At 44.8% G+C, this 14,018-nt stretch overlaps 1 protein-coding gene across 1 annotated transcript; it reads left to right on the top strand.

Moving 5' to 3' along the window:
- Positions 1-1,527: 1,527 nt before the first annotated feature.
- rom1a (retinal outer segment membrane protein 1a) lies at positions 1,528-13,741 on the top strand (the record flags this gene model as incomplete). Its single annotated transcript, XM_083632290.1, has 4 exons — positions 1,528-1,677; positions 11,988-12,418; positions 12,647-12,893; positions 13,538-13,741. 4 exons carry the CDS (start codon positions 1,528-1,530, stop codon positions 13,739-13,741), a joined length of 1,032 nt encoding a protein of 343 aa, XP_083488416.1.
- Positions 13,742-14,018: the final 277 nt, after the last annotated feature.

Raw genomic sequence — 14,018 nt, 5'->3', positions numbered from 1 at the left:
AATCTTGTTTTTAAAAGGTAACCAGTCCCCGTCACATCTGGTCTACATCTGGAACCAAGTGAGTAATTCCAGATTACTCATTGAAAAAATATCACTGAGTGATATTCAGTGACATAAAATATGATTATGTAAATGGGTCCCAGAAAGAGTTAGACTTCTGTGAATGCCCTTCTCAGCTTCTCATGGTGTTGCATTTATACTTCAGTGAATGTTCGCCTCGGTTCAACGGTCACGTGACACTCGAACGCTATAAGCAGACAGCCAAGAGAAGAGAGGGAATGCACAGTGAAACCACCTCGGAGGCAAGATAACTTGGCTGCAGCCGCATATAAACGACACACAACTCACCTCCTCTCTCTCTGAGAAATTGGTCACAATGTTCTTTGTGATTTTCATGAAGTCATACATCAAGGACAGGCTGATAAAAATAGCGGGGACACGTTCATTCATTTCAATCGAGTGAAAACCAAAACAAGGAAGTCAAGAGCGTGCCATCTATATAGCCAATCAGACTTGCGCGACACATCGTGTTCTGAGGACTTGAGTTCTTGAGGACTTGAGTCGACACTTGAAAGTGTCGACTCAAGTCCTCATTTCTGTCGGCGACCGTTTCAAAAGTGTCGCCAGACCAAGCATAAATTGGGCTTTACACTCTTTGCCTCTATTCCTATCTTTCTCCACTTCATTTCAGTTTTTACTTTCAATGTTTCGTTCATACATCATTGTATGAAAGAACAACATGAATAAAATATTTCTCAAAATGGAAATCAGATGAAGTCTCGTCTTTATCTCATATTCTTTCATCTGATATTTATTACAATCTGTGTGTACCTGTGTGTGAGTGTGTGTGTGTGTGTGTGTGTGTGTGTGTGTGTGTGTGCTTGTGTTTTGAAGTTGCCATAAGGATCAGTGCTGCACAGTTAATGCCTTATAATATCTACCTCCCTGTCATGTTCAATTTGGTTTGTCATCCACGTCCCTCTCTGCTATATGAGGAAGGCTTTGCTGAGCAGACAATGGCCTGGATTTAATGGGATAGGTAGGTATTAGTGGTAAGACGCTCCAGCCTCCAGTTTTGCCAAATCCAGTATGCCAAATCCACTGTGTGGCACACTGTACAGTGGTCTGAGGACATAATCTGGATTTTTTTCCCCTGCACTTTTTGGGGGGACGAACAAGGTGAACTTTTACCCCACCAACACCAACAAATCCAAGACACACCAACTGAGATATAAAGTTTTATATCCTGGTTCTCCAAGGATTTTCCTTTTGCTAACCTGTTGCTTTTTCATTGTTGTTGGATACATTTGTTCTCATGTGGCTATTATCAATGACTTTTTGATTATAATCTCTCCAATGCTACCGATCAATTTTTCAAAATTTTCATCTTTGAACCTTGTTAATTCAGCTCCTCACGTTTTCGTGTTGAATGCAAAATATGGACTCTCCTCCTTTCCCACAGATAAAGCCCACCTCCCCCTCTCCCCCTGGTAAGACTTGGAGACCTTGCAGCCCCTCGCTGCAACCATGGTGGTGATGAAGATGAAGTTCCCCTTTGCGAAGAGGGTGAAGCTAGCCCAGGGACTATGGCTGCTCTCCTGGGTCGCCACAGTAGCCGGGGCCATCACCTTCACCCTGGGCTGCATCCTCAAGACGGAGCTCCGCAAGAGGGCAGAGGTATAGCCTACTTCTAAAGTTTTATATTGTGCCACTTTGGAGTTTAAGCAATAATTCGGAAGCATTTTTGTTGGTGTTGTCTTTTTATACATTCACATTACCAACAAATATAAGGATCAAGATAATATTCTAAGGCTGGCTTTACATTATGCAGCTGGAATCCAACTTCAGTTCTGTTCTGTGTAACTTAGTTGTGCTGGAGTCTCTTAGGAAAGCATTATAAATCATGAATTGGGTTTGTGTTTTCACTTGCAATGTTCAGGATGTGTTTAGTGACATAGCAACAATAAAAGTTTACTTTGCAATCTGCAACTAACTACACAGAAATTACATCGTGTAAAGCCAGCATAAAAGGATAGCTTAATTGCTAATAACTGCACAAGTAGTGACATGCTGTTATTCAATAATAGTTAATATACGTAGGTGATAATGCAGTCATGATATGGACATACAAATGACAAAATCATACCGTTTCTAAACTCTCTAAATATTACAGTAAAATTTGACAATTGTTTGTAGGTCAAAGGATTTTTCAAATCCTTCCATATTGAAATGTATTAAAGGAAACCCCCTTGAGATGAATCAGGTACACGCCAACACGTACGAATACGCCACTCAAACATTCACAAGCCCCAACCCACCCACCCCCACAAACAATTGATAAGAATAAACACAATTAGAAACAAGAACAAGTTGTTTTCAGATAAGCAAATAATGCAGTCCTAAAAATGCAAAGTGAAGAAATAGAGCAGAGAGAATTAGGTTCCAGATGGGGCTTTGAAATGGAAGGGCCGCCCTACGCCCAATTTCCTTAAAGGTTTTTGGAGCAAAGAGTGAGGGATATTGAGCATGTCTAAGTGGGTATGATGATGATGTATGGAACTAGATACTCTTTTAATTATGATTGATAGTTGAAGTAAATGCATTTAATACACAGGCAGCCATATGAAATATTCCTTTTGAGTCCTGGACCCTAATGAGAAATTAAGTCTCAGTAAAGGAAGAATCTGGAGCACACGGTCACTGGTGAGAAGGTTTCTTTTAATAGGCTAAGTGCACCAATGTTTCGATGCAACGCGTCTTCATCAGGGTCAGGTTTTGACCAGTGGTTTTGACCACGGTCACCAGTGACCGTGTGCTCCAGATTCTTCCTTTACTGTGATATCCTCCTGTTCTGAGAAGCACCGACCTCCCTCTGTGGGGGAGCTGAAGCGCAAGAGATTCCCTCCTTCGAGAAATGAAGTCTCTAACTGTCGAACCCTGGCTCATGAAAATAAAATGTTCTTGTTATACAGTATGGAGACCAGGGACGGAGCTACACCGGAGCAAGGGGGGGCTATAGCCCCCTCACAAATCTGCCAAGCCCCAGTTAAAGGCGCTGACAAGGTTCTGCGCAGCCTCAACTTGGAGCCTTGCCGCCGCCGAGCGGCGACAGCGAAACGTTATCGTGTCGTTACCAAGAACTTGCAATCATGTCGGTGGGGGGACATTTTATGGTCCCTCCATTTCAAAACTCATTCCGATGAGCCTGCAGAAGGCTTTGCTAGATGAGGGACAAGCACGTTAAATGAGGAAATGGCATTTCCTCATTCCTCACAACAAGGAGTTGACGGCGCAGAGTCACATTTTCGAGGAGCTGCATGCCCCCTACGCCGAGCTGCGCCGATAGGACGCCCAGCTGCAGCGACCCCCTCGGCGCAGTCAGCGCCAGCGATTTCGCTCGAGCATAATTTGCACTTAAGCCCCATCAAGCATTTTAGTATCTTTTTTATTTTTAAATAAACAAATGTGTAAAGTTAATAACCAGCCATTCTTGATTGATTGAATGTATTTGATAATTGATAAAAAAAGATATGTATACAACTGCCCAGCAGGAATACATACATTTAAAAAAAATCATAGACCACAACAAAACATTGGGATTGTCCTACAACCCAGGTTTTACGAGTGAGAACGAGGAATCTCACACTATGCCAAGCTGCTCCCTACAGCGCACCAACTGGACAATGTCTTTTTCTCAAAATGTACCCCTATAAAACCATCCATTATGCCTGAAGGCGTTATTGGCAATGGCATGGGTGTGGCATGCACCGCCCCGTGACGAACACGTTACGCCCACGCCATCTTGCCATACCGTCACTCAAAGCGTCCAGCAGCACACTGTTCTGAAGAAGCAGCGAGGCTAGATGTGTGAGATTCCTCACACATCTACTGTAGAACAACCCCAACGTTTTACTTCGTTTCAACTTCGGAATCTCACACTATGCCATCTATCCACCCAACCTCGCTGCAAGGAAGCACCTCGTGCGACCCTGAGACTCGAGGCAGGCAACGGAGCACATGGCCTCAGCCCATGGCAATCCATAGGCATAAGAGTGACTTAAGGAACTGCCTACTGCCTGGCGGCTGACAACACAGCATGCGCAAAGGGCGCACTGGCCACATCAAGGCTATAGAACCTAACAAAGTGTGGTGGGTAGACCATGAGGCAGCCGCACACATGTCTTCCACTGACACACCACGCAACAATGCCCAGGATATTGCAACACCTCGCGTGGAGTGGGCCTTAAAGGAGAATTCTGTTTTTTACATGCCAGACCTTATTTCCAGCTTAAAATATGATGTTTTACTCACCCAAATAAATTTGGTTTCATTCGGATGCCCACAGAAGATATTCACCTCGGAGTAGTGTCCTCAAACAGGCTATAACGGGTGCAAACGGGGCATGCTGAATGCGCTCTGTAAATAACACCTTTTCTGTCACATCGCGGTTCAATGTGGTTGTTATATAATTATGAGAACATGAATTAGCTATCTAACTAAGCTCCGTGCTGCCGACAGCCTGTTCTGTTTGCTGTCCGAGTGTCCGTCACATAGATAACACCTCCCGCTTTATCTCCCGCTGCTGTTTGTAATCGATATATGGGCTTATTCCATACGAGTGGCAATTTAATTGAATCGTCCATAATCTTGAAATCAGATCATATCTATGCTAAGCTAGGCAGCTAAGCTAACAACACAACAGAGACCGAGTCAACCCTGACCTGCCCCGGATGTGCCTCAGACGAAGCAGTGAGAAGCAGGCACGGACTGCATAATCGGGCACGTCGGGCAAATGCCCGGTGGCCTGGCCTGGCCTGGCCTGGCCTGATTTTTTTTTTTTTTTTTTTTTTTTTTTGGTGCTCGCAGTCAGGCCACTCACTGAACAGCAGGCCAGGTGCCGCCTACTGGTTTACTAGTGGTTTTATTACTTTATTCAGGGTTAAAGTGGGTGCATCTCATTGTAAAATTGGACTCGGCCCAAATTGGGCTTCAAACGGCCCAAATTGGGCTTCAAACGGCCCAAATCTGGCTACAAACGACCCAAATTGGGCTTCAAACGGCCCAAATCTGGCTTCAAATGGCCCAAATTGGGCTTCAAACGGCCCAAATTGGGCTTCAAACGGCCCAAATTTTTCGCCGGCACGCGCGTTGGCCCGTATCGGCCTGGCCTGCTTGGTATCTAATGCCCGGCCTGAATTAGGATCCCAGTCTGCCCCTGGTGAGAAGCGCTTATGTTTGGTAACGGAAGAAGAAGAGAAACCACAGAAGAAGAACATAAGCACTGTAAGCCCATCCGGGGCAGGTCAGAGTTGACTCGGTCTCTGTTGTGTTGTTAGCTTAGCAGCCTAGCTTGGCAACTGCCACTCCGTCAGCAAGTCTGCCCCGAAGTTCAGTCGGCCGGGTAAGTGCGGCGCTGACAAGGAGCGCAGGTGGGAGTGTGGCCAAAGGTGTATCTCGGCCGCTACTTGGTTCAAGGTTCTCGACCGTACACCGCCCTGCTTGTTTAACTCATTGAGTGCCAATGACGACAATCGTCGTCAATTCGATTACTAACGTAGAGTGCCAATGACGACGATTGTCGTCAATTGCGTTCTTTGATGGTGGGACGTGGATCAATGCCTATTACATCTCCTGTAAAATTTTGGGGCATGTTGAATGTGTATAACCTATTTTACCGACCCATTAGGTGGCGACAGTGCTCTCCAGATTAGAGAAAGTTGAGTAAAAACAGCAGAAAAAGCCGTGATGAAACCATTCTCATGAGAATGGTTTGGCTTTTCGCTGTCGCGCTGGGAGCCGGCGCACAACGGTGGGGGGCTCCGAAAATAGACTCTGGGTGCAGCACACTTTGAAACGCGCAGCAGAAAGCCCAGAAAGCCCAGAATCGGACGCAGCTTCATCCCAGCTCACAACCGAAACCCCAGAAACAAGCGAGCCCGATCCAGACTCCCCCGACGAGCGGCCGCCATCCGAACGTGGATCCGCAAGCAGCAGAGACTCGCCTGACAAGCAGCAGAGCGAGCAGAGACACCAGAGACACACCCACGGAGGAGGAGTTTGCAGTAGAGGGGGGTGGGGGTGCTGTTATATTGAAGGAAATTACTGTTCAGATGTTTCAGGTCAGAAAATATTAGTTTCAGAGTCAGTGATTTGCTTGAAATGCTTCATTTCACAAAAGGCTCAATATCTCAGCTTCTAGATGGAAACGCCTGTTTTTGCTGTTTTTGACCTATCTTCTCCGGCTGATAACTAAAGAACGGAAAATGATATCAATAAACTTTTTTTTGCTGCTGATACAATAGAGTCTCATCGTTCTTTGTGCGTGTTCGGTGTTTACATAGTAATATCACACAATATTCTGTCGGCCTCGAGAAATCACTGAAAACGCTCTGAAACTCTGGCACTGGGAGCGTCCGTTCTCCAAAAGTGGCTGGCACTCAATGAGTTAAGTAGGCGATGGCGGCCATGTTGTCCGAGCGAATCAAGACGTGGTACCCAAGTATCTGATGCCGGAAGTTGCGTAGAGCCAGGCGAACAGATTCCAGGTCTAGCACGTTTATGTGGCGAAGCTCCTGGGCTTCCCACCCGGCCGTTTGTCGAGAGGCCATCGCACACCGCGCCCCAACCCCACAGGTACTGTAGGCGTCGGTGCGAATGACACGCCCACTCGCACGCCCGTAGAGAGCCAGCGAGGGTCCATCCACACGCGCAGCGACCGTCAGGCCGCATCCGTCAAAGTCACCCTGTGATGCCGGTGCTTGCCCGGGTCCAGGCGGTGATTGAGGGACCAGTTGTGACCTGGACCGGGGCGAGGCAACTTTTCTGCCAGTTTATCAGAAACCCCAGGGTCTGTATAGGTGATCTATCACGGCCCTGGTGTGCGCGATGGCCACGTCCCTCGAGTCCGCCGCTATGAGTGCGTCGTCGAGGTAAACATAGACGCGTATCCCCTTTGCATGGAGGGGAGCCAGTGCCGTGTTGACACAGGCGGTAAAGGTCGGTGGGCTCAGGAACAGGCCGACTCAGGCTAGCGTAACTCAACAGCTAATAGCTAGCCACAGACTACCAAGCTAGCTGTAACAGTACGAGAGAAAATACTCTTAGCTTTCGCAGTGGGTCCTGCCATTCCTGGCGAAGAGGGCCTGGTTCGACAAAGTCGTGCAGTCCTCATCCGCCGCTCCCGTTTGGGTTGATGGAAGACGAGGAGAAAGGTGTCACTGCTGGCTAAGAGCTGACCATAAGCTAGTCGAGGGTCAAGAGAAAAACAGAACACGTCTGCATGGGCTGCTGGACTAAAGCAGTGTGACGGTATGGCAAGATGGCGCGGGCGTGTGGCGCGGGCGTGACGTGTTCATCACGGGGCAATGCGGGTGGCCACGCCCATTGCCAATGACGCCTTCAAGTGTAATGGATGGTTTTATAGGGGTCAATTTAGAGAAAATAGACATTGTCCAGTTGGTGCGCTGCAGGGAGCAGCTTGGCATAGTGTGAGATTCCAAAGTTCGAAATGAAGTAAAACATCAGGGACCATGTTGGAAATAAGTGTTTACACTTTTACATGCTATCCTCCTTGGATATTTTATTGTCCCTATATGAATAAAGTCAATCAATCAATCTATCTATCTATCTATCTATCTATCTATCTATCTATCTATCTATCTATCTATCTATCAATCAATCAATCAATCAATCAATCAATCAATCAATCAATCAATCTATCTATCTATCTATCTATCTATCTACTGTATGTATCTATCTACTGTATCTATCTATCTATCTATCTATCTATCTAACCTTTCAATCAATCAATCAATCAATCAATCAATCAATCAATCAATCAATCAATCAATCAATCAATCAATCAATCAATCAATCAATCAAAAGGCTTATTTCTATTGTGGACTTTTTCTTACCCTGACCTAACCAATCACCACTCCTCATGCCTAAACCTACCAATCATCACTCATCATGCCTAAACCTAACCAATCATCACTCCTGATGCCTAAACCTACCCAATCACTCCTCATGCCTAAACCTTTGACTGTGAAAGTTTTTGTCATTGCCTTGTGGTCACTTGTAGTATTATAGCTATATATTTTTTGTTATTATTTGGCCAAATTCATAAAAAAAATTACAAATTTATTTTGAATGTGCTAATGTGCTGTGTGCTGTGTGCCATATCTGGTTTTATTTGGGGGGTGGGGGAGGGGACTTCATTATAAAGTAACTCTGAAGTCATGAAAATCCTCTTATTTTCGTAGCACCCCCACATATTGGTCTATAGCAGGGGTCAGTAACCTAGGGCACGGGTGCCACCTCTGGCACGTGAAGGGTTAACCAGTGGCACAGCAGTGCACAGTAGCAATAAGTGCGCAATTAAGATATTTTTGTACAAATGTTGAAGTGCCCTGCCAATTTGCCAAAATTACCATTTCATAGCCATTTTCAGTTGCCCAACCTGATATTTAGGATATTTATGGTAGTCGTGACCCACTCTCTGCCTCTGATTGGTTGCCTTCCATAGCAGCGCAAGAGAAAGACCGAGCTCAACAGTCACGTGACTTTTTCGTGACGTTATTACCCTGGAAGTGAGTTCCCCATTCATTTTCTCCATAGACATTTAGAAAAATCCTTATATAACGAGTTATAAGGAAACTTATAAAAGGAAAAAGAAAAAGAGCCCTTTTCAAGTTACCTTAACAGGTTGATCCCGTAATAGACCCTTCTCACGGGGGCCATTTTGTGTCGAGAAGCCAGGGTAAACACAGGTGCAAGCAAAACACTAATGAGGGTTTCCAAATCCCAATCATGGAAGTTGGAAACCCTCATTAGTGTTTTGCTTGCACCTGTGTTTACCCTGGCTTCTTGACACAAAATGGCCCCCGTGAGAAGGGTCTATAGTGGACTAATGACGATATAAGACAAGCGGGAGCGTATCAATGTTCCCAGGGCTAAATGTTCCCAGGCCAGGGCTCAATGTTCCCAGGACTCAATGTTCCCAGGTTTCAATAACAGTGTTTCCTCTATATGCATTAAGCAGCGGCGCACCATGGGCGGATTTTGCAGGGGGCCTCAGTGGTTTAAAAAAGAAAAATAAGTTCCTCACCATTGTAAATCTCAATGTCACTGTCTGGCTGAATATGATCATAAGATTTATAACCACTGTGACAAGCATTGCAGGGATCTCTTTGCTAAAGCTGTGACAGGGGGGCCTCTGACAGGGCCTTGCCGTCCCCTCCCTCTGGAATGCCTTCTCCAGTCACATCTGACAGGCCAACACATTGTTTTTCATACACATATGTCATCTTTTAAATATATATGCGTGTCACTCTCAAATGCCTCCGCTGTTGTGAAACAACAATGCTAGCTAGCAAACTAGCGTTGCTACACGCTGAAAATGGCAAGTTTTGATGGAGATTTTGATTGTGCAATACAGCAGGCCTGCTTGGTACTTTCGGTGGAGGGTTGTAAAGATAACAGAGCATTTTCTTTGTCTCACTACACTACTAGTGGACCCCACTGGGAGTTAGGCCCCCCTGGTCTGGAACACGACATAATCACTGATGATGTCACATCATCATTAGTTGGGTTTGTTTCCATCCAAAGGTATCACAAATTTTCACAAAGTCGGCAAAAGAAAATGCGAAATAATGCGCGTTTCCATCCGCTGCTATTATGCGATTTATAGAACTGTCAATCACCTCGTGTTTGAGGCTGTCTGAGCTGCTGATCAGCTGCTACACCCGATACGTGCCCTCTTGCAGGCAGGCAACGACCAAGCTCTAAACCAGTGCTGACCAATTTGGGGCCCGCGGGCCAAGTTTGGTGCGCTCTGTTTGTTTTGGCCCGCCACGGATTTGGGAAAAAAAATGTATATAAAAAAGTAGATTATTATATTGAAATGTTATTTTAGATTTAGAATGTTAATTTTCTATAAAACACAATACATTTTAATGTAATTCCACAACGTTTATTTTTGGGCCTCGGCCCTCCACCCAGATTGAGTTTTGGCCCTTCATGGGAAAGAATTTGGGCACCCCTGCTTCTAAACACATCTAATATTATTAATTTAGAGTTTCTTGATGATCAAGTAATCAAAGTACCATAAAATGCAATTTCTGGATTACCAGGTGCCACTCTTCAACTTGGCAAGCATAACGTTTTAAATCCTCAGTTTTTTTATCCACAAATTGAAATTTTTCATAAAATCAGGTGGATGGAAACCCAACTACTGATGACATCACTGATGACATCATCACTATAGCCTCAGCCAGGAAGGATGACATCACTGATGACATCATAACTGATGACATCATCACTGATGGCATCATATCATTAATCAGGTAATCGGGGCAATCACCTAATTAAAAAATCTGGCTCTGTCAGGTCACCCGCACAGGTGCTCTTTACACTTCCTGAAAGTTTCAGCCCGATCGCACGTAACACGGCATAGCTGTGGCCAGCCACAATTCTGCACGTACGCACACACGCACATGGACACTCATTGTTAATAGTAGATAAGAAGATAAGATTATATGATACCACAGTGAGAGTAAGAGGATCCAGACTCTCACCTGTGCTGGTACAGGGCGAAACGGAGATAGTAGCTGGCAAGTGACATAAAGTCAAAAGTGACGCCAAGGTTTTTAACTGTGGGACTTGGGGTAATTATGCAATTCTCAAAGTTGATAGTTTTGTAGTCTAATAGTTTTGCAAGAAGAAGCAGTTGTGTTTTTGGTGTCCTTTGTTGTGCTTGAGCAACACAGTTAAGCCTCAATTGCCCCAGTTGAGCTGCTCAGTGGCCAACAGCAGAAGACTGTGGTCTAACTGAGAAGCTCATAAAGACTGTGGTCTACCTGAGAAGCTCATAAAGACTGGTCTACCTGAGAAGCTCATAAAGACTGTGGTCTAACTGAGAAGCTCATAAAGACTGTGGTCTAACTGAGAAGCTCATAAAGACTGTGGTCTACCTGAGAAGCTCATAAAGACTGTGGTCTACCTGAGAAGCTCATAAAGACTGTGGTCTAACTGAGAAGCTCATAAAGACTGTGGTCTAACTGAGATTAAGCTCATGAGCATGGATGTTTGTATAAGTGTGAAGTGATGCTGAAAAATAAATGTTGAAATCTTCCCTGCGTGAATAAAGAGAAGAACTGGCTTCCCATCTCGGCCCGCATCAAATTCAAGTCACTGGTACTGGCCTACAGGGCTGCACACCAGTCAGCTCCCCTGTACCTGCAATCTATGGTCAGGTTCCAAACCTCTCAGCGCTCCCTTCGCTCCTCCACCAGTGCAGGTCGCCTCGCCCCTCCGCTACGGGGGCTCAAAAGTCGCTCATCCCGATCTCGACTCTTCTCGTCCCTGGCACCTCAATGGTGGAACGAGCTTCCACCTTCGGTCAGGACAGCTGAATCACTGCCGATCTTTTGGAAAAGACGAAAGGCACACCTTTTCAGGCTCCATCTGGGCCCTTCTTGATCTAACTTTGTTCTCTCTTTCTTTATTAAAAAAAAAAAAAAAAAAAAAAAAAAATTACTAACCTAAACTTGTACCACTAACCTAAACTAACCTAACCTAACTAACCTAAACTGTACCACTGTTCCTTCAGAAGTTGTAGTTGTCATAGACTGTGCTCCATAGTTGATTGCTCTATTGCTGACAAAAATGTGTTATTGTAAGTCGCTTTGGATAAAAGTGTCTGCCAAATGACGTAATGTAATGTAATGTAATAAAGAGTAAAAACAAACACATTTATTATTAGACATGGGTAGAATTTTGTCGTTTTGGTTTTTATAAATCAATGTTCAAAGATAAACATTTTCAGATATACAAATAGTTGTAAACACATTGCTTCAATCAGGCATTTTGTAATATATTTTACATTATACATCGGTTGAAAGATATTGCAACTTTTAACCAGATACATTTTGATGTATTTTAGAAAATAAATTGAATGTATCTTAACTATATTGGTATTTGACTTACAGGTAATGGATAACACAGACATACATGTTGTGCCCAATACCCTTATGCTTGTGGGTCTGGCCTGTTTGGGTATCAACTACTTTGCTGGGAAGATTTGTCAGGATGCCCTGGACGCTGGGCGGTTTCCTCGCTGGAAGACCTTCTTGAAGCCCTATTTTGCAGTCTCTTGTTTCTTCACCGTCCTCATGCTGCTGACTGTGCTCATGAGCTTTGCCATGAAGGGCAACCTGGAGTCTTCTCTGAAGATTGGCCTGAGGAATGGCATCCGCTTCTACAAGGACACGGACACCCCAGGGCGTTGTTACCAGAAGCAGAACATCGACCGCCTACAGATCGATTTTCAGTGCTGCGGAAACTCCGACTACAGGGACTGGTTTGAAGTCCAGTGGATCAGCAACCGCTACCTTGACTTCAGCTGTAAGGAAGTGAAAGAGTAAGTTGTGTAAAACTTTATTTGCTGGCTGTTTCATATCTGTGCAGATTCATGGCTGGATCTGAAACCTTTGCTTCAGCAACATTAGCAAAGTTGATGACGGGCACAGAAGGCCCATTTGTTTATTGATCCGATGAATCATGGAATAGCCAGTGTTAGTATTGACACAGAAATGCAGGTTGCAAACCCTTTGTTGTAGAGACCCTATCTTTGACATTTCTCTTCCAGCCGTATAAAGAGCAACGTGGACGGCCGTTATTTGCTAGATGGAGTCCCTTTCAGCTGCTGCAACCCCAGCTCTCCACGGCCATGTATCCAGTATCAGATCACAAACAACTCAGCTCACTACAACTATGAGCATGAGACCGAGGAGCTCAACATCTACGTCCGAGGCTGCAGGGAGGCGCTGGTCAACTACTACATGGGCCTGATGAACACCATCAGTGCTGGAGTTCTTTCAGTCTTCCTGATACAGGTACTACGGGAAGAATGACAATGGTCCTACAATCTTTTCAGGCAGAATTGATACAAATGAGATACAGGAGAGGTGAGATTTTAATTTGGAGGCCCATCAAGACTTAGCAATACCATTGTAGGGGCATAAGTGGGCCAAGAGACACATTATCATGATTTTTATATTCTTTTTTGTAAAGTAATCTACGTTAGAATGCTTTGGAGAAGCCACACAAGGCTAGCTGATTTAGCATTCAAAAATGCTATAATTCAAAGGTTTTATAGATTAAAATCCTGATTTGATTTATATTGAGAACTAATGGTAGATTAAGTATGATGTGAGAGATCAAGTTAATTAAGACCTCGGGGGGGGGGCAGCAAGAAGGTCATGGGTTCGATTCCCGCCTGGGATGCTGTGGGCATGTCCCCATCCCCATGTCCTCAGTGCCCACGGCCCAGGTGGGCTTGTCAAAAGGGCCTTTCTGTGTGGAGTTTGCATGTTCTCCCCGTGCTCCCCTGGGGTTAAACCCCCCGCTAAAAACATGCAAAAAAAATAAAAATAAAAAATAATAATACCTTGTTCATTTTGGGGTTTTATGTTTTTTTAAGTGTCTGATATGCAGAATGGCTAACCTGCTCCCCCTCCCTTCCCCTCCTCCTTTCCAGGGGTCTGTGCTGGTGAGCCTGCGTTTGCTGCAGACAGCCATGGAGGCAGTGGCAGGGCAGGAGAACACAGAGATCGAGACAGAAGGGTACTTGCTGGAGAAAGGGGTGAAGGAGACCGTCATGGAGTACCTGGACCCTGTGTTGAAGTTCCTCTTGTTGACGGAGAACAAGGTGGAAGAGGGCGCTCCTGCCCCTAAAGCCTAAATCACACATGATGAACACAGATGAATGTTATACAGTGGGGAATTGAATGAATTATACTATAAATTTGAAAACAATACATTGATCAAGAATTTCTTTGGATTTCACTGACTGAAGTAAAGTAGTTTTATCCCCAAATTAGTGATGTGGAATGTACAGTACCATCCTGTCACATCAGGCTAAATGTGTTATTTATCACAGTTATCTGAAAAACATGTATAATTTACCTGCTATCTTCTACTGCGTTTACTTCCCCATTCAAATTCCAAATACTGAATTG

Source organism: Poromitra crassiceps (genome assembly GCF_964638095.1).
Source record: "Poromitra crassiceps genome assembly, chromosome: 1".
Taxonomy (NCBI): Eukaryota; Metazoa; Chordata; class Actinopteri; order Beryciformes; family Melamphaidae; genus Poromitra; species Poromitra crassiceps.
This window is presented reverse-complemented; position numbering and strand designations above follow the sequence as displayed.